Below are 21,612 nucleotides of genomic sequence, written 5' to 3'. Positions count from 1 at the left end.
TTGCCTCGGTTTTTCCCTTTTGTTCCAATTCTTCTTTCACAACGTGACTAATGTGGAAATGCATTTAATATGATTGTACATGCTGTCTTAGGGAGGAGGGAGGGAAGGGGGGAGAGAGAAAAAAATCTGGAATTCAAAATCTTGTAAAAAGTGAATACTGAAAACTATCTATACGTTACTATTAAGTGGAAAAAAAAAAAGGATTGCCTCACTGTCCACCAAAATGACACATGGGAAAGCCCTCCTGTTGCGTGCTAGTGTACTCCCTCTCCCAAACTGGCGTTCTCCCTGTTTCACAGAGGCACAGGAGACCCTGATTCACTGCCCATCAAGCATTTGTGTTAAAATGGTCTTGGCAGGTAACTTAAAGACAGAAATGAGTGACCACATTAGAAACATTCTCCACATTCCACTCTGGAAATGGAACAAGCCCCTGGTCACATTGTACCAGTGCTCAGCATAATCTGTGTCTTAAAAGGAGAAAATGGCTACAGTGATGATTCCAAGGCAAAATTCTGCTCTAAATAATTAGGGTCCAAGCAAGTATCAGAAAGCTTCAAGGGATATGGCCACTCTAGCCCGGCTTGACTGTGCAGTGCTGGTGAGCCCCACTCTAGGCTGCTGCCACCATCTTTCACAGAGCGCAGGGCACCTGGTGTTCTGTACAAGATGGTGGCACTGTGGGCAAATGCTGTGCATTCATTCTTAAGGAGCAGCTTCACTGTATCCCCAGCAGCAGCAGTGACGTAGCACCTGCTATGTTCTGAGTGCCAAACATCTCATTGCTGCCACCACCAAATGTGAGGCCCTGCCCCAGAAACGGTGGGAGACACGGCTCAGCTCCGCTCCCAAATCTTTCAAAAAAAAAAAAAAAAAAAAAAAAAAAGGGGGTAAGAACAAGCTTCTCTTTATCCCTAAAGATCTCCTAGCCAAAGAAAGGGATGGAAACAGCTTTTCTGTTAAATACTCATGGCTCAGTCTTCCTTCTTCTCCTGATTGCCAGAGGGCTATGAAGAAGGCCATGACAAGAGCCAAATGGAGAACAACTCAGGTGTTAAATTATTTGTACCTTTGGACAATGAAATCTGAGGTTGAAGAAGTGTCAGTGCCCAGTGCACCCTCAGTTTTGCAAACTTGTCCAGCGCCCCTGGCATGGCCCTGGACCCACTGTCAAGAGAAGAAGCAGGCCCCCCAAACTTTGGAAGAGCTATTGCGCATTTCACTGAGAGTCTGAGTGTTTGGAAAGGGCAAAGATGGCAGGCCATTTCTGAACGTAAGCAGGGAGAAGGAAGGGGTGCTGACAGGGTGAGATGGGGAACACTACCTCCAGTTTTACTTCCCCTGCCATAGAGAGGGGTGGCTAGGGGAATACGGCAGCAGCAAGCAGCTTAGAGCGGACAAGATCACAGGTCGAGAGTGGAAGGGACCTGCATCGAGGGGAATTCTCTCATTTGGTAGGAAAGAAGGAAGGGAGGGAGGAAAGAAGAAAGTGGAAGGAAAGAAAGGAGGGAAGGAAAAAGGAAGGAAAGAAGAAAAGTAGAAGAGGACAGAAGGAAGGGAGGGAGTGAGGGAGGGAAGTGGGAGGAAGGGAAGATTTATTAAGCCCCTACTATGCTCCAGGCACTGTGCTAAACACTTTACAAACATGATCTCATTTGAGCCTCACAAGAACCCTGGGAGATAGGTGCTGTTATTATCACCATTTTCAGTTGCAGGAGCTGAGGCAGAGAGAGATTAAATGACTTGTCAGAGTTACACAGCTGGCAAGTAGTAGATTTGAACCCAGAATTCCCTCACTGCAGGCCCAGCACACTGTCCACGGCAACACCAACCTAAGACCTGGAAAGACTCTACTAGGCAAAGTCTTGAGATCTTCCAGTAACCCAATCTACTGTTTGGAGATTTTTGGACTTGGGGCTCTATCTGAAATCACAGCAACAGATATAGTAAACTCCCCTTAAATATTTCCAGGGTTGAAAAGGACCTCTGTATTGCTCAAAGCATCCCATTGCTGTAAGGACCTCAGTAGTCTCTCTGTCCCACTAAACAGAAAATCTCGAAGAAGCTCAAACCCCTAAAGGCTTGTGGTAATGGTCAAAAGCCCCTTTTCCTACCGGCAGGGAGTCTGAATATCATCAATTCCTCAGGAACTCCCCTCAGCAGGAATCAGCACCACTGAGTACCAGATCCAGGCCCCCTGCTCTGTCCTCCAATGTCTGATCCTACTTGACCCAGAGAAGAAACTATAAAAACCCAGTGGGCTTTCCTGGTTTTGCTGTCCCCTTCTACCTAGCACTCCCAAGGAGACCTCACCTATTTCCATCTTCCCTGACTGCCCTAACTCAAACGACATTAAGATGATTATATTGCTGTGAAACACAAAGAAACAAAGAGAACTCTAGGGCAGTGGTGCCAAACTCAAAGAGAAATGGGGCCACTAAACCATCCTTGTGGGCTGCAAATTGGCTTAGAAAACCACAAATTAACATCATCTATGCATTTTTACTTATTTTGTTAAACATTTCCCAATAAAATTTTGTTGCCATGTGTTTGACCTTTCTGGTCTAGGTTCCTTTCTTGGGCACATGAGCCACTCTCTCATAAACACGGTACCATGACCCATACGTACCTTTTGGCATTATCCAAGAGAATAAGCATGCTAGCGCCCTCATCATCCTGAAAGCTCTCATAGTGATGACGGTCAGCGTTGCCGATCAGATAATCAAAGACAGCAGTGTCCACAATATCCAGGAGTCGGGGGCCGGAGTCATAGGGAGACGTCTTCTTCACAGCGTCACAGTAGCTATCGTCGTACTCCCACCTGGAGGCAGGCAGCATCACCAGGGTTATTTACTGAGCGTCAACACTGTGCTTGGCACTGTTCAAAACAAAGAGAAGCCAGAGTCCCTGCCCGGCAGGCTCACACCTGGCTGCCACAGCCCTTCTGAGCCTCTCAACACCAGAAGCTTACAAGGCAGCAGGGTACCAGACTAAGCCCCAAGATGGAATTAATTAGCAGCCTGCCCCCAAGCTCTAGTCATTTTACCTGGCAAGCTTCCCCTCCCTGTAAGTCCTGCCCCATGGGTGTCGGTGCTTCTGCAGAGGCCAGACATCTGGAAGCCACAGGGTAACAGACCCCTCCATTAGGTCTCCATCCGCACAGGCGGGCTCTGTTTCTCGGCAATAATAACACTTCCCGTAAAAGCAAGTGTTGTTACCTTAGAGAGAGAAAAAGGCCAAATATAATGTGGGAGAAATGAAAAACCTCAAAGTCACCCCACAAAAAACATCATAAGATAGCTCCGTGATATGAACAGAGGTCCTGAACTCCTTTCATTTGGTTTAAAGACAAATAAACTTTGTCCTTTTCATAATACATGACTGCCAAATAGGTCAAATATCAAACCCACTGCCATGTACAGAGCAGGAGTTCAATGTCTGTTGAAAATGTACTTCAAAGGCTTACTTAACCATCGTATATTATAAAATACAAATATACGCTGTCAATTGATTTCACAAAACAAATGAACATACAGGTTAGGTCAGGGGTGGGGAACCTGCGGCCTCAAAGCCACATGTGGCCTTCTAGGTCCTTGGGTGCGGCCTTTTGACTGAGTCCAAGTTTTGCAGAATAAATCCTTTTACTAAGGGGATCTATTCTGTGAAGTTCGGATTCAGTCAAAGGGCAGCACTTGAGGACCTAGAGGCCACACATGGCCTCAAGGCTACAGGTTCCCCCATCCCTGGTAGAACAAACAGTATTACAGGTGGCAGTAAGTTTTGGGAACAGTACTAGCCAGGGAAGAAGGGATGAAAGAGAGAGAGAAAAATCTTCCTTTAGACTTCCAGCTTAATGCTCTTTCCATTGTATAACACTACCTCTCACCAATGAGATGGAGATGGAGGGAGATGGAAGGGAAAAGGAAAGGAGGGAAGAGAGAGGAACAGAAAAAGGAAAGAAGGGAAGGGAGGAAAGGAAGAAGTAAAGAAAGAGGGAAGAAAGGGGAAAAGGGAAGGGAAAAGAGGGAAAGGAGAGAAAAGAAAAGGAAGAAATAAGGAAGAAAATTCTACTTCAGACCATTTCCTACTTTGGACAATAGAGATTAAAGAATAAGAAGAGGAAAGGGTCTTTTTTAAAAAGACCTACATTAAGAGGCCCATAAGGAATGGAGATAGGCAATTTCTAAGAGCTGTCATGACTGAGCTATCGATAGAATGTGAAAACAGAGGGAGAGGGAGAAGATAGAGATGACAGTAAAGTTTTCAAAGCCTACTATCTGGAAAATAATATGAAATTAACAGAAACAGGTTATTCAGGAAAAGGTGTTGTGGGTGGGGAAGCTTAATTTGATTTTAGGTAAACTGAGTATGAAATATCAAATGGACATGCAAATGTAAATATGTGGGACTGATAAAGACAGAGATTTGGGTGTGACCTATACAAAGGCAATAGTTGAAACCATGGGAATAGAAGAGATCTTTAAAGAAAAAGTATAAAGAGAAGACGAAAAAGAAAAGGAGTTTCTTGTCTTTGAATTTCCTCTCCTCTTTAGATTGATTTTCCAGTGGGAATTTCATGCAAAATAACATTGGTTATTATTACTCAATGGACAAAAGAAAAAAAAGTTATAAACAAACAATTCTCAAAAGGATTTGCAAACTGTTAATGATTAATAATATTGAAGATTATTCCAAATCAATGATAAAATACATATTACAACAACTTGAGGTTTTCCCTCATCCCTACCAAACTAGCAAAAGATGACAAAAAATGGAACTATGCTTGTCGATGCTGGAGGAGCTGTGAAAAGACTAATACACACTACAGTCTTGATGGAAATATGAGCTGGTCCTGCCCATTCTAGAAAACAACTTGGAATTCGATTTGAAAAAAAAAAAAAAAAAAAGCAATTAAAATGTCCAGAGCAAGATCCCACTGATAGGCATCCACTCCAAGGAGGCCAATGAAAGGAAGTATACAAAAAACAAATTAAAAAAAAAAAAGGAAGTATATAGCTTTTTTGTATACATCAAAGTGTTTACAGTAATACTTTTAGTAGTAGCAAAGAGCTAAAAAACAAAGTAGGTGCCCAGTGATTAGGGAAGAACCAAACAAATTGACAATTTGTGGCATAGGAATATAAACGGAAACTATGCCATGAGAAATGATGAATATGAAGAGTTCAGAAAAGTATAGGAAGACCTATGTGAACTGATGCAGGGCAAATTAGGCAAAAACAGGAAAATAATATATACAGAAACTAAAATAATGTGAATGAAAAGGACAAAAAACAAAAAACAAAACCCAGGCTCTATGCTATGTAATTATAATGACCAAGAAGTATGGCCCTAGAAGAGTTTACAAAATACATCTCTCTCCTTTCTTTGCAGAGGTAGCAGACTATGGATGTGGAATATTTCATACACTATCAGAATCAAATGATATGTTGCTTAGTTTTGCTGAACTAATTTTTTTTTTGAAAAGTGGAAAGCAATTCAGTATAAATTAGATATAGGCCAACACCCTATGTAACAAGATAAACTTCAAATGAATACATAATTTAGACATGAAAGGCAACATCATTAGCAAATTGGAAGGGTAAGGAAATTACCTTTGAGATCATTAGTCAGGGGAAGAGTTCACAACTAAACAATAGTGAAAACCAAAGAAGATAGAATGGCAATTTTGATTATATAAAAGGGAAAAGTTTTTGCACAAACAAATCTAATACAGTTAAAATTAGAAGGGAAACAGGTAATTAGGAAAAACCTTTGCAGCAAATTTCTCTGATAAAGGTCTCCTATTCATGATATATAAGGAATTAACTCACATTTATAACACCACAAGCCATTTCCTAACTGATAAATTACCAAAGGATATGAACACAAATTTTTCAAAAGAAGAAATCAAAACTATTAAATAATCACACGATAAAATGTTTCAAATCATTAATTACTAAGTAAATGTACTTCACACTCATCAAATTGGCAAAGAAGAGGAAAATGACAAATGCTGGAGGAGCTATGGGGAAACAGGCGCATTGATGCACTATTGGCTGAGCTGTGAACTGGTCCAGGCATTCTGAAAAGCACTTTGGAACTATGCTCATACTGGCCAGGGGTGTAGGGAAGCTAAAGTGTGTAAATCCCAGGTAAATTACTACTACGCTTCTGCCCCAAAGTAATCAGAGAATGAAGAAAAGGACGTATGCACAAAAATATTTATAGAATACTTTCCATAGTGGTCCCAAACTGGAAACTAAGGGGGGGGGGGGGCAGTGTCCATCTTTTGGGAAACAGCTAAACAAACTGTGGTATACGAATAGAACAGAATATTATTGTACCAAAAGAAATGATGAAATAGGGAAGACCTCTATGTGATGCAGTGAAGTGAGCAGAACTAGGCAAAAAAAAAAAATCTATGCAATAATAACAACATTACAGAGGAAAAGAACTTTGAAAGACATTAAAACTCTAATCAACTTAATGGCAAACCGTGAGGCCAGAGGACCGAAGATGAAGCAAGCTACCCACTTCCTGCCAGAGGTTACTAGACTTAAAATGCAGAATGAAACATAGATTTTTGAACATGGCCAATGTGGAAATAGGTTTTGCTGGGTTGTCTATATTTCTTACTATAAAACATTTTCATAGAGGGGGATAGGAGAGACAATAAGGGCTTGTTAAAAATAACTTTTGGGGCAGCTAGGTGGCACAGTGGATACAGCACCGGCTCTGAAGTCAGGAGGACCCGAGTTCAAATACGGCCTCAGACCAAACACTTGACACTTACTAGCTGTGTGACCCTGGGCAAGTCACTTAACCCCAATTGCCTTAAAAAAAAACTTTTAAAAATTCTTTGTTACAAAAGATGGTTTTCTGGGTAGTGGAAGGGAGAGAAGCATATTTAGAAACGAAGGTGTTATAAAAAAGATAAATGATAAAAATGATAAGTTTTTAAAAATTTAAATGGCATTGGCTGGGGCAATGTTATACGGTACATGCCTGTCTATCATGTATGTGTCCTCTCTCTGCCTAGACTACCTACTTCTTGAGCGGTGAGATCTGGTCTTTTACCTTCTCTGTAGCCTTGGCACACAGCATAAATGCCTTGCACAGCTCGACACTGTTGATCATCACCGCTCCACTTCTAAAGCTCTGTGACAATGAATGCTCCTGTCGACTCCTCGTCGACCAGCAACTTCTCTGAACACTTTCTTTTTGTGATTCTTTTGCTAGCTCCTCCTGCTCCCATCCCCCAAGGTTCTGGGATTACTTCATGCCCGAACCATTAAAATAGCTTTTTGACTTATTTTCCTCAATCCAATCCAGCCTGCCAATGGCATTGCCAATGCCATCGCCACCATATTTCTCTTCACACAGTATACTCTGAATCTCTTACTCCCTTGATCAAAAACCTTCAATGGCCTTTACTACTTACAGATTGAAGTACAGTGTGCTTGACCTGGTGTTCAGCATCCTCCACAATCCTATCTTCCAAGCCTTTTCTCCTACTATTCGCTCAGACTCCACAATTTAGTCAGACTGGACTCCAGGCCATTTCCTGAAAACATTTTGCCCTTTCCCATCCCTGTGCTTATTCTAAATCTTCTGCCTAGATCACCCTGCCTCTCTTCCATCTCTGCCTAGGAAACTCCTACTTCTATTTCAAGGCTTAGTTCAGATGCCACCTCCTCCATGAAGCCTTCCTTGAACACCAAAAGTAAAAGTTATTTCTTATTCCTCTGGACCCCTTTCATACAATATACTCCTCTTTGAAAACCTGAAAGCACCAGATAAATGTGAGCTCCTACTCTTAACACCTACTCTTAGCACAAACCACCTTGTACTGTCATTATTAGTGGGTGTCTTATATCTCCCCTCTAGATTTCAAGCTGCTTAAGGGCAGAAACAGTGTTTTTACTTGTCCTTATTCTCACCTCTCAGTGCTCTGCATAAACCTTCTGTTTAACAAAAGAGTTAATCAATTGCCAATGGTCTTCAATTATTCCATCATTTAAGAATTAGAAATTCCCCAAAGGAAACTTTACAATAAGGCTTCAATCAGAAGACTGAGGATGCTATGAAAATATATACATTCTTAGAGGGCTGCATTACTATCCAAAGAGCAGAAGAAATAGTTTGGGATTATAGAAATAAAAGGGCATTCTACCCCACCAGACCCCAGGCTTTAAGACACAAGATCACTTACTGATGCCTGAGAAAACAACAAATCTCTGGGAGAGACTGATCAACTCAATGCTTCATTCAGGGAACAAATTCTTTGTGTGACACCGCACTTGGATAATACTTCTGCCCTTGGCTTGAACGATTACTTCCCTAAAAAAGTCCATTTTGCAGAATTATTCATAGCATTTTTTTGGTCCAGACTCGTGACTTCCATCAGTTTTGGGAAATCCAGGTGTGGACAGTCCTTTCACAGATGCAGATCAGCAACTCCTCTATAACTTAACAGTGTTAGATAGATCAGTAATTTACAACATTAGAGTTGACAGAGGGATCGAGTGGTGAAATAACTCCCATGGTCACAAAGCCAGATGTCAGCGGCTCGACTTGAACCCAGATCCTCCCGACTGCATGTCTAAACCTCTACCTGTTATTCCTATATAGGCATTAGAAATACCTGGATTGAGGTTAGCAATCTTGTTACTACCAACTAAGTAGAACAAAATGTCTGAGACAAGTCAGTGACGCTGTGTGCTTTTGGTTACACGTAGAATACACAATCAAGCAATAAGCATTTAGTAAATGTTGACTTTGTGCCAGGCACTGTCCTAGATGCTGGAGATCCAAAGATAAAAATGAAATAGTCCCTGCCTTGAAGGATCAGACCTTATTTGGGGGAGATGCCACGTACACACAAAAGACGTATAAGATACATTTTAGGGCAAGGGCATCGGCTGCTGGGTAATCAGGACGGGTTTCATGTAGAAATTGCTTGAGCATAGTTTTGAGAGAAACAAGGGAATCTAAGAAATAGAGGGGCAGTGTGAGCGTGGAAAAATGCCAGTGCAAACACGGGGAGGTAGGAGGGAGCTGTGCGTATGAGGAACAGCAAGAGGAACACTTTAACTGGACAACAGAAAACACAGTTAAAAGGAAATCTGGTGGGTTTTTGGATAAAACAATTTAGAAAGAAGTAAATTAAGGTTAGAGCCTTATAAAGTTGAGCTCAAGGGAAGCTTAGAGATAATCTGGTTCACCTTCCCACACCTTCCCACACTTCCCCTCCTCTCTCAAATGGGAACCTAAACTCTACCTGAATGTCTCAAGGGCTGAACAGGAGCTCAGGACTTCTGACCGAAGCTCATTACATGTATCAGACGGCGTCATTACAAAATCCTTATGCTGATGTAAAATGGCCTCTTTGCACTTTCTGCTGACTGAACAACAAAACAAACGGCGCTTCGTGCCTTTGAAGACAGCTCTCACATCTACTTTTAGTCGTCTCTTCTCAGGGTTAGGTAGGGATACCCAGCTCCTTCAACTATTCCTCACACGACAGAGTCCAGACTCCTTAAGTAACATGTACTGTGTTTGGAGGTGGTGAATCCCATGTCACTGGAGGGCTTCAAACAAAGGCTGGATGATCATTTGGCAGGTATGAAGAGGGGGGATTCTTTCTGGTAATTCCTTCCAACTCTAAAATTTTGTGATTCATCACCATCCTCATCATTCTCACCTGGCCATAACCTATTTTGACAATTGCTTTTCAGATGTGATGCCCAGAAATGAACGTCATCATCCAGATGTGGTCTATAAGCACAGAGGGCCCACTCCTTACTGTTAGATTGATAAGAGGAATGATCTAGTCTATTCCATTCCTAGTCACTAAGTTAAATACTCCCCTATTTAAATATTTCTTTGAATTTCCTTACCAAGAATTAAGAATGTGCTCAGTAACTGCTCTGTAGCAACAGGCTTGATCTCAGTTCGAAGATTCACAAATCTCCCAACCACTAAGGGGGCACGGCGGAAACCTAAGATTCTATCAAGAAAGAAAGAAGAAAAAGCAAGCCGTTAGTAAAGTATTTTGAAGGACACTTTTAGATTCACAAACATGTGTACAAAACTTCCAGTGAGGGCTATTTCACTAAGTAAAAATTACAGTAAGTTTGCCTGAAACTAAAATCCCAAAGAACAACTCACTTCAAGTCTCCTAATATTTGAAAAGGGATTTTTCTCTAATGGCAATGGAGCCATTACTCTTTGGTTGAAAAGACTGAAGACTGTTAATTTATTTTTTCCAAGACTGGCAATATAGCAAATGCACTCTTCTTAGTTTCAATCCAGCTTAGGATTTTTTGTTGAGATGTCAGAGACTCATAAACGTGTCACAATTTATGTTTCGAAACATGGAGTAAAGCCATTATTACTTGTTCTAATACCAAAAAACAGGACCTTCAAGCTAGAAATCTGCAATGTTATATTTTCATTTAATAACTAGCTCAAATATGCTATTTTGGCTTAACCTTGGACTTCCGATTTTGCTGGGCCGTTATCTGGAAAGGAAAACCTTCCTTGGTCAGTATCTAGTTCTTATAAATAAATCTAGCAATTATATATCATAATTTCTTGATAATCAACAAAGGCCTTACCAGGAACTGAAACGGTTCACATGAGTCAGAATATTCACTTGGAAACCAATGTTGTCATGCAGATGTGAACAATGCAAAATCAATAGGATCCTATTCATTTAGAATGAACTGAGAATTAAGCCAAAATTATTGGAGTAACATGCTTCAGGAAAACTTCTGCAACTGCTTTCTAAGAGAGAAAGATTAAAAGAAAAAATCCCAAGCGTATGTAAAAACCTAGTCATTTACCTGTCCAAGTGAAAGGCTGCAACTTCTGCATTGTGCCTGTCATAACCAGCATATGGCTCCCCTTCGACCACGTAGTCTCGGCTATACCTGCAAAAGACAGGCCCAAGCAGAGAGGCAGGAGGTGAATCCCATCCAGTCCAGATTTGTCCCATAGACTGTGCTTTGGTCAACCCTTGGAACAATTCAGGATCTTCATGCATTGCTACAGGATGGCAGCATCAGAGAAGGCCTCCACAGTCACTCCCCAGGATAAGACATCTTATTTCTTTTTAAATTACATTTTATTAAGGCCATTAGTATTTACATCAAAGTCGTTTCAGCCCTCCTCCTCAACCACCTAGGGAAACTCTCTTGTGACAAAGAAAAACAATTAAGAAAAATATCCAATCCAGTGACCTCATTGGAAATAAAAACGATACTTTGTCGCAAGTCATTTGCCTTGTCTCTTTCATGTGAGGGAAGTTATGTTCCATTATCTGCTCTTTGGGACCTTCACTGGTTTTCTGATTACCCAGACTTCAGCTTCCTTTTAGTGATGTTTTCATTCCTACTCTGGCAGTTATTGCTGATATTGCTGTCTTGGCTCTGTTTATTTAATTTTCTATCTGTTAAGACAAATCTTCCTATACCTCTTGAAATCCTAATATCGGTACAATAGTATTACATTACATTCATATAGCATAGATTTTCAGTCATTTCCCAATTGATTCTAGTTTTATGTTACCATAAAGAGTGCTGCCACTGATATTTTTGTATATGTTGGACCTTTGTTTCCATCTTTTACTTCCTTGGAGGTATTGGCCCAGTAGTGGAATTATTAGGTCAAAGGTATGGACAGGCTACTCATTTCTCTTGTGTAGTTCCAAATTAATGTCTAATTTAGAGCTCCACCAGCAATCCACTAGTCTGCCTGTTTTTCCAGAGTCCCTGTAACACTGACTGTTTCTATTTTTTGCCATCTTTGCCAATTTGCAAATGGTATGAGATGAAACTTCCCGAGTTATTTTAATTTGAATTTGTTTTACTATTAGGGAGTTGGGGGGCGTGTCTTTTTGCAGTCATTTATAGTTTGCAATATTTCTGAAGATTGTTCATATCCTTTGGCCATTTATTAACTGGAGAACTAATGACGCCTTTATTTCCTATAAGGGACTGCCATTAGTGATTATGCTGGTAAGGCAAAGTTTTGCCTATCTAGTACAAATACCCCACTGCCCAGGTTTCTAAGAAGACAAAATTTATGGAGTAAATGTAGCACAGAGTCTCCTCAATTTACTCTCAGATGCCTGGCAGTAAACTTGCTTTTTTTTGCTCTCTCCCTCTCTCAGACCTACTCCAGGAAATGTTGTCTAGTAGTAGGGATGCTGGACCAGAGTTAGGAGTCCTGGATTCCCATCCTGGCTCTGCCACTACCTAATTATGTCAACTTGGAGAAACTGTAAATTTCCTGTGCTTCAGTTTCTTCATCTGTAAAACGTGGGGGTTGGGCTAAATGATTTTTAAAGCATTTTCTAGTTCTTTGGTTCTCTGATCCTGGGTTCTTACGGTCATCTTGACAGAGGCATCCTATGAATGGAACTAAATAAACAGAGAGAAGAGACATTCTGTACACTCCCTTCTCCCTAGTACAAGAGAAGTATAATGGAAATCTGTAACTGCCTACCATCTTTACTGCTCACCTTCCCCACATTTCCTAAATTGGAAGTGGACTTTGAAGGCCTCACTTAGGAACTGGGAAACAAAGAAACACTGAGACAGAAGTAAGCTGCCACGGCTCCCCTTCGTACCCTCTCACCTCCAATGCAGAGACAACTGTGGGGAAGCAGAGAGATGAGGTGCACAGAGGACCACGAAAGCAGATTCTTGTAACTGGCATAGATGTGGTATATACAGTGCAAAAACAGACACCAAAGCCCACCTTCAAGGCAAAGTAGTTAAACATTTATGCTTCAAAACAAGCACACAAGGGGCGCCAGGTGGTGCAGTGGATAAAGCACCGGCCCTGAAGTCTGGAGGATCTGAGTTCAAATCTAGCCTCAGACACATAACACTTACTAGCTGTATGACCCTGGGCAAGTCACTTAACCCTACTGCCTAGTCAAAAAAAAAAACAAAAAACAAAAAACAAGCACAGAAACAAAAAAAGCATGCACTGCCTTGGAGTTAGGGATCAATTCCTCTCAGGAAGAACAGAGTTCAGAGCAGACAGTGCATCTGGTTAGGCAGTACCCACACCCACCCCACCTGAAGGGCAGCCTGCTCTGCCTGGGGGAGAGGGGCCAGAGCCTGAATACTTCACTGAGCAGAGCTCTAACCAACCACAGGAAGGCATGCTGAGAGCTACAGTGCATTTCTTTTGATGAAAGATCAGAGAGCCCTCTGACTGCTCTAAAGTTGCCTGAAGTGTAAACTCTTACTAGAAATCCACTTGGGTGGGCTTGGGTGGGAAGGATGGAAGCAACCAAATATTGTGACATTTTCTCTCTTTGCCTCAAACACAGACCACAGCCCAATTCTGAGCCACCTTTTAGTGTCTTCCTTCTATAGTATAGCTACAATTATGGGACAGGAATCAGGACTGGGCCTGTGATTCCATTGGCAGGTCTACGTCTCAGGTCAGGAAACTCCCCTTACCAGTGCAGGCCAGCACCTTCTCATCTTCAAGAATTGCCTTGAGCACTGACCATGACTAAGTGACTTGTTCCGGGTCACTCAGGCAGGGTGTATATCAAAGGCAGGACTTGAACTTTGGCCTTTTTGCTTTCATTCCAGCTCCCCATCCATTACACCACACTACCTTCCATGGCTACCATTAGTGCTTACAGAGAATCACTGCTTCCCTGCTGTGGATTCAGAGACTCAGAAAGCTCCTCTATAGTTAAGGCAATGCCTGAGGAAAAAAAGGGGGCTGTGTTTTGACATTTTGCCTTTAACAAACAGACTCTACTGCTAGAACATCAGGAAATCAGGAACCTGGCCCTCCAAATAGAGTTATAAAGCAACATCACTGGTGACCTGAAGAGAGACAGGCTTCTTTGTGTGATGGTGCTGAGGGCCCCAATCCTCTCAGCACAGAGTTATTCATCTTAAGTCACTGACAGAACAGCAGAGTTCATCCCATAACTGCCACTATATTACCCTCATTCTTCTGGGAAAGAACGTCAGAGCCTAATTCAGGTCATTAATCTGCTCTCACACCAGGGATGAACCAGTTTCTGAAGCACTAGGCGTCAGAATGACAATTTACTGGCCGTTCAAGGAGAGCAACCAAAGTCTATAAGTACTTCACAAGCCTCCACTTTCCTTAGTTCACCAAATCTCCTGCATATGGAGACCCACCTAATTAAGAGCCAACTGGTGCTCAGTTTTCCAAGTTAGTAGCAAACCATCCTGATTGTATAGGAAGGCAGAGGTTTAGAAGTGGGAGCAGACCCACTACGTTCAGAGGAAAAAAATAAAAGTTGGATGAGGTGGGACTAGATTGTAGTCTGTTCAGAAATGAATAACAACTAGCATTTATATAATGCCTAAAATATACCAGGCTCTGTGCTAAGCAATTTACAAATATTATCTCATTTGATTCTCACAACAACCCTGAAAGTAGGTACTATTATTATTTCCAGTTTACAGATGAGGAAACTTAGGCAAACAGAGGTTAAGTGACTTGTTTCTGAGGCTGGATTTTAATTCAGGTTTTCCTGACTGCAGGTTCAGTACTCTATCCATTATCACTTAGCTGCTCTGATTAACCAGAGTCACTGAAATTTTCTGAGTAGGGGCAGTAGAGAGATTAGTTTGTGTTTGGGGAGGATTATTTTGACTATAACATGTAGGAAGGATTAGTTGAAATAGGAGTGCTGCTGTAGTTAGGGTCCAAAGGTGTGCTATATGTCTTGACTTGGGCATTTAAAAGATCACAAGAAGGCAGGGTCTTGGCCAGTCTTTGGTTTTGGCCCACCAGTGCATGTTAAACCTACTGCTATCTCTCCTAATCACTAATTTGTTTTCTCCTCTCAGGTAAATTCACATCTAATTATTGCAAGTCTTCACTCATACTGCATCTTACTCTCAAAATCTACACAAGACGTGGCAAGACACAAAGTCTTCCACTTGGCCATCCCCTCTTGTCTGAATGTATGCAATCCACTTGTTTCCTTTCCTCCACACACATAATTTCACTTTTTGTAGACCCTCCTTCAGCACAGTCTCTCAGACTGTCAGGGAGTAGAACTGATTCTATACAATTCCCACTGGCTTTGCAAAGTACCTGCTTAGTACCTTTGGAGGAATTCCTATATTAGAGAGAAAAACAAATTTAATAGATATATTTCCTGCATAGTCGAGTAGAAAGGGAACTAACTGGGTTTCTCTGGGTCTTGGTTTACTCATCTATAAAATGAGAAGATTGTATCAGATGATCTCTAAGCTTCCTTCCAGCTCCAAAGTTTCTTAGTTCTGTGTCATTTTCCTTTGCACCCTCACTAGCTGCCAAACACAAAACTTTAAATGCCAGCTGACATCCCTTCACCTCTCAGTTACTTCCTTACTGTACTCTGCACTCCCCAGCTGTTGGAGGGGCAGGTGTCCCCCCTCTGCCTCAGGCTCCATCAGGCCCTTCAGCTGCATTGTGTCTGTCTGCCACAGGGATCAGGTTTAATGCTCCTTAATGTTCCTTTGCTCCCATATCTTGTCCTTTCAAACTGCAAAATACATCACACTTCTCTCAAAAGCTAGCACCATGGGATTGGAAAGTGTCCTCAATATGAGAAAGTACTCTGAGGATACCATAGATTTTGAGGGATTTCATTGGTCTTACTGGTAAAAAAGCACATACATACCCTAGCAGTCCATATTACAGCTAGGTCCCTATTACTGGGAATAATGAATTCCCTACCGCAGTCCCATTGTTTGAACTGTAGCTTTCCACTAGGTTGGAACCAAAGACCATATTTTACATCATTATCTTTGACTAGTGTGAAATCAAATACATTCAACCACTATAGGAGGTTCATGATTCATACCAATTAGGAACTAGCCATAGTTCAAGTTCACACATAGTGACAAATATGTCCCCTTTAACTGTATACTATTTTATGACAAGGCCCTAAGCTTTGGCTAATAAAGCCATAAACGTCCTTGGAAATCATTCTTGCTATTCCCAACATAAGCCAGAAGGTGTCACTGTCAACCATTCCACGTCTCAATTTTTATCTTAGTTTTATCTTATACTTATTTTAATATTTATATTGTCATATTTATTATTTATGTTTTTATTTATCTTAGTTTTATCCCATAGCTTAGTAAGTCATTTGGGTGCTAGCTGCATGGCTTAGCTTTTTTCCTTAAAATGGGAGATAAAACCCCAGGACCCTTGAGTTTTAAAAGCTTAGAAGGGGTCTTAGGTCACCTAGTCCAAAGCTTTCCTTTTAGAAATAAAGAAAATGAGGTAAAGAGAGCTTGCTACATCCACAGATGCATGGCTTACAGAAGGTGCAACAACTGGGTTCCACGTGTTGCCTTGACAAAGACTCACCGCTTAGGTTTGAAGACAACTTTCTGTCCCCCTTCGAGTATCAATAAGGCTTTGAGCTGAGTTCCCTTGTAACCCACATCAGCCTTAACAATCTTCTTGGTGGCCATAGCATGCATGATGGCCCCCAGCTCAGGGGTCTCTTCTGGGTACACTTCCCGGGGAACTACCCACTGAGCAGCAATCTCCCAAGGAGACTGCAATGTGTGCTCCAGGCGAGGATCCAGCTCCACCTGCAGGCTGGCCATCATTCGGTGAAAGGCCCGCTGGTCCTCACGGTTAGCAGCTGAAGTGTCCAAGTTGTCAATAAGGAAAACTTTTGTAAAGATAAAGATGACAAGGAGGATGACCAGTAGGACAGCTCGCTGTTTCAGCTTCATGGCGACCGTCTTCCCTTCTCCCCCAGCCCAGGCTCTCTCTTTGGTCAGGGTGAGGACGTGGCAATTAATGTGGAGAGTGCATAACTATCATTTGAACTAGTCCATCCCATCACTAAAGCATCTCCTAGGATTCCTGCAAGTCAAAATACAAAACCTTTGGTTAAAGTTAATTGGCAGACCTGCATCTATTTCTGGTATAACTTCAGGCAAATTATTTACTCCAATCTTCAGAAAGGCAATTATTTTAAATGAATTTGTCTCATTGGTTAAGTATTTGGCTTAGATGGTTCTAATTAGTAAAAATTCTAATCTTTACCTTTTTATGTACAGATTTATGCTTAAAATGCTTAAAAATGAATAATTCAGTATTTGTAATATTACATGTACGCATAATACAGTTACTGATCTTCTACAAATACATAATAAAGTTGAAAATCAAAATAGTGGCAGGAAGAAGAAAGTTATTAGACCAAAGAATATCATTGTGGGTGGTGGTGAGGGGAGACAGGAACCTGCAGTGTGATTTCATTGGTGTAGAAACTCTGTCCTCTAATACAGATTGACTATTCCTCTGTAACTTTGTTTTAGGGAATTGCCTGGGTCACTGAGAGCTTAAGTGATCCAGTCACACAGTAAGTATGTATGAGAGGCAAGACTTGAAATCTATCATTAAGAGGTAAAGTGAAACTCATCAACACTTTTTTTACCTTATGAATTCTACAAATACCTTCTAAATGCCCCAGACAGCCAAGAGTTTAGTGTAAACTAACAAAAATCAAATAAGGTAAGAAAGGAGAACAGCATCTCAACCAAAAATCCAAATTGTAAACAATTCCACACATGCCACGATCAATGCTCATGTATTTAAACAAGATTCCCAGATATATCTCCCTAATCAGTCTCTACTAATTATTCTCCAAAACTAAAGTCCCTGTAATATATGGATAATCAACTCCATTTAAATTAGGTGAAAGAAAAACATATTCCTACACCATCTGGCTATTGGCAGAACATGACCAGAAAGCTAATGCTAACTGGTAAGACAGCACCATCGGGCCATTGGTATGAACTGGTGATAAAAATAACAGACAAAACTGTCATATAATGAAATATTTTTTTCTTTGGATTGAAAATAATATTCTGAGCAGGAATCATTACGTGAACCTTTTATATTTAAGAGCTCACAACAGAATCAAAAGCTTATGAATCAATTTCATCCTAATACTTAGTCAAATTTCTTTCCATTCTAACTGGATATGGAAAAGCAATCATAATCTGCCATTGGTTCTGCTGCAGAATCGGAGCACAGATCACAAACTCTGTCCAAGCACATTTAATAGTTAAGACCATCCATCAAAGAAAGTGAACACAATACAAAGGAGAGTGATAAACTGTTCAAATAAAGTCACTCCAGCCCAAAGTTTGGGACTGCTCCCTTAATTCTAAGCAGGAACACAACTGGTGAGCTAGCAGCTGTGCAGGTTATTCAGTGATTAACACACTCTTCCTTTCCTCTTTCTTTTTTTAAGTCAGGAGAACTGAAGGTGAGAGCTAAATTCCAATTCTAATTATCCCCAGCCACCTGTTTTGTTTCTTCACCATTACACAGAAAGTGTATGACACTATTAGCTGAAACAGTCAAAGGCAATTCAAGTACATCTAAAATGTGACTGTGACTATAACAAGTTTAGTGTGAAATCCAATAAAATGAGCTGCCTGTGATTACTGACAGAAGAAAGATCAAGGCAATGCCACGGAGACCAGATTTCAGAAAGGTTTTTCTGCTGGTTCCATCACCATCTTGAACAATTTTAACAGTTCAATTATTTGCAAAACAACTCTTGAAATCACATCAGCACAAAGCACCTCTAGAAGTTTCAGAACCAAACCTGCTGCTACTGTATCTTGAGCACTCACAGATTTGGCCTGGGGTCCTCTGGAACAAAGATAGGTAACATGGGCACAAGAGGACCTGTAAAGTTTGCCTTGTTTCCACTGTGGGGATGGGGAAGTGAAGAAAGAAGGAAGAAGGAAGAATGTATTTAGTTTAATCCTTCAATATTTTCTGAAGTACGATTAATACAAAAACATTCTTCATTTGGCTAACTTTATAAATAAAGGAAATAACACTATTTAAGGATATCATTCTCCAGTAATGAAATACCTATAACATATGTTAAGATTCTTTCCAATGCAAAAAGGAACAATAGGAAGAGATATATTACATTGTCACTGAAAACCATTTCCTTAGAAGACTACAAATCAAGAACACTGAATTATAATAGTACCTTTGCTTGTTTTTAAAAATACATAAGACCTTTCATAAATGAATGCACTCGATCTATTTGGCATTGTAAACAGCCACTAAACTGTGATAAGAATGCACATCATATGATTTTAAATGACTGCTGGTTTTAGTCATTTCAGGATTTAGCTGGAGAGAGGGCAAGTACAAAGTACTGATGATTAAACATTGTTTTCATGTTAATTTGTTATTAATCTTAGCATGTTTAAAGCCAGATGACAGACACAGACTCCACTTTTGGGTACTGAAACCATCTCAGTCAACGACAGTAACTATAGGATCTTAATTCCTGGTCTGATTCAATTCCACGGGCTACCCCTGATCAGCTCTCAGCTGGAGGACTACTGTGCTGTTCTGGGCGCCCATTTAGGGCAGCCAATGACAAAGCGGTGAGTGTGCCCAGAAGGCGGGGGCTCAAGGTCATACTACTGAGTTGGGATCTCACTAGTTGGGACTATAGTCTGATGTGATCAGTAAATCAAAGGGTGTGAAAATGGGTCACACCCCACCCACTCCATGAGAGACAACTGTAAGGCTCGTCTCCAACACGACCACACCTATCCATATCGTCCAAACTTCACCCACACCACTCATCCCTCTGCCTATCAGGCGATATGGGTCCCTCAGAAATTATAACTTCAACCACTCTATGGGCACCCATGGCAACTGCACAGGTGCTACTGGGAAATTTCTGCTCCTCTTGGCATAGCTACTTCACCATCCTCCAGAACATCCCATGGTGGGGTAGGCACCCTCAGAGCAGGCCTAGTACTCTGGAATAGTGACTGAGGATAGTGACAGGAAAGAGCTCTGCCTATCCCCTTTGCATTTTCACTGGGACACACATGAGTCCCACAGGATTAGCAGGCGTGGAGGGTTGTGACCGACTGCAGCTTTCATCATATTATTCTGCCCAGCCCTCTTTTGAACTGCCCTATTTTTGGCGAAGACACCATATTTCTACTTACCCAAGTTCCCAGCCTCACCTCCTCCCTCTGCATAGCCAATCAGGTGCTAAATCTTGTTATTTCTTCTTCCACAAAAGCTCTTACATAGGTCACATGGACATCGCACCAGATCAAGCCAGGATCACCTCACCTGGACTAGTACGACTGCCTCCTCTTTGCTTCTCCCTGCCACAAACCTCTTCTCTCTGAGCTATCCTTCACATCAGATATGTCAAACTCAAAACTTGGATAGAAATAAGGGCCACTAATACATACAAAAGAGTCCCTGTGGGCCATAAGTTGACTTAACTTTAAAAGTAATGTTATCTATGTTTTATTGTATTTTTATTTATTTTGCTACTTATTTCCCATAACATTTCCATCTGGTTTGGGCCACACTGGGTGCTGTTTTGCACAACTTGCTAAAGCAATTTTCCTAAACACAGGTCTGACCCCATCACTGTCCTACTCAACCAACTTCAGCCATTTTAAAAACTGAAATTTTTCTGCACTTTACAATGTACATAATTATACTGGCAGCTTTCAAGGGCTGCATGTTTGATCCCTGTGGCCTTGAGCATTGAAAGGTAAAGTGATTGCCGGTTGTGTGTTTGGGGTAGGGGTGGGGACTTGAACCCAGATTTTCCTTGGTTCCAAGGCCAGCTCTCCATCAACTACACTCTGCTGCCTCTTGTCAGTATTTAATAAAGGATTAAAAATGCAATCTGAACTGCTTCCAAGTGCTGGCTCAATTGAGCCCCTTCCACCATCCTCCAAATGCCTGTTCTGACAAAATGGAATGAGATGAGCATCTCTTCTTGAAGGAAATATAGACATGAGTTCCAGAAGATATTTTCTTCTAGTAGAGTAGCAGCTGCTCCCTCAGAGAGAAAGGCAAGCCAAAATATTTGGAGGAACTAATGGTAACCGGATTAGTGGTGGTGAATTTCGTGCACCAAGTGAGTAAGGTTGTAGGGATATCCAATAAGGAGCTTAGAACGCTAGTTGTGCATTGATTTCATTATCTAAGCACGTTCTAGTTAGCGTAAACAGAAAGGCACCATGTTTCTCACTATTTTGGACCCTTTTAGGGGTACAAGATATTCTTATTTCAGAGCAGAAGTATTTCACAAATTCTAGAAAAGACTTCTATTGCCACCTCTCATATCAGGCTCAAAGTAAATTAAAGCAGGGCAGCCACTGTTGCCCATCCCCTTCTTTCCAGAGGAATCTGCTTGATCTCCTTCATGTACCACTCTCTAGACCCACAGATCTAGAACTGGCAGGTACTTTAGGGGTCATCTAGCCGAGCCCCCTCCTCTGGCCCAGGGAGGCTAAGGGGCTTGCCAAAGTCACACAGGCAGTAATCAGCAGAGGTGTGAATGGAATTCAAGTGTACTAGCTCTCTTCTTCCTTCTAAAAACTCTTGAAATTAACACAGGCCAGTAATGTTCTAGACTTTTCACCTTTGTGGCATTCAGGACAAAGTTTCAACTCAAAGGGAAACTAGGACTTGCGGTGATAAAGCAATTTTATTAAAAGATTTTAATATAAAAGTTGGAACAAATGGTAACTTTAGAAACAGTAGAAAATAAGGCATTTT

At 41.3% G+C, this 21,612-nt stretch overlaps 1 protein-coding gene across 2 annotated transcripts in view; it reads right to left on the bottom strand.

Moving 5' to 3' along the window:
* Nucleotides 1-21,612, bottom strand: part of FAM20B (FAM20B, glycosaminoglycan xylosylkinase) — a 37,444-nt gene that overhangs the window by 6,925 nt on the left and 8,907 nt on the right. For both annotated transcript variants that reach the window (XM_027868489.1, XM_027868490.1), the window contains exons 2-6: nucleotides 16,381-16,890; nucleotides 10,848-10,934; nucleotides 9,900-10,009; nucleotides 3,047-3,218; nucleotides 2,630-2,821 (exon numbers count right to left, since the gene is read on the bottom strand). In XM_027868489.1, the coding sequence (XP_027724290.1) occupies nucleotides 2,630-2,821; nucleotides 3,047-3,218; nucleotides 9,900-10,009; nucleotides 10,848-10,934; nucleotides 16,381-16,757 (938 nt within the window). In that variant the 5' untranslated portion in view covers nucleotides 16,758-16,890. The remainder of the gene's footprint in view (nucleotides 1-2,629; nucleotides 2,822-3,046; nucleotides 3,219-9,899; nucleotides 10,010-10,847; nucleotides 10,935-16,380; nucleotides 16,891-21,612) is intronic.

The sequence above is a fragment of the Vombatus ursinus genome, unplaced genomic scaffold (assembly GCF_900497805.2).
Source record: "Vombatus ursinus unplaced genomic scaffold, bare-nosed wombat genome assembly UNPS02014789.1, whole genome shotgun sequence".
Lineage (NCBI taxonomy): Eukaryota > Metazoa > Chordata > Mammalia > Diprotodontia > Vombatidae > Vombatus > Vombatus ursinus.
This window is presented reverse-complemented; position numbering and strand designations above follow the sequence as displayed.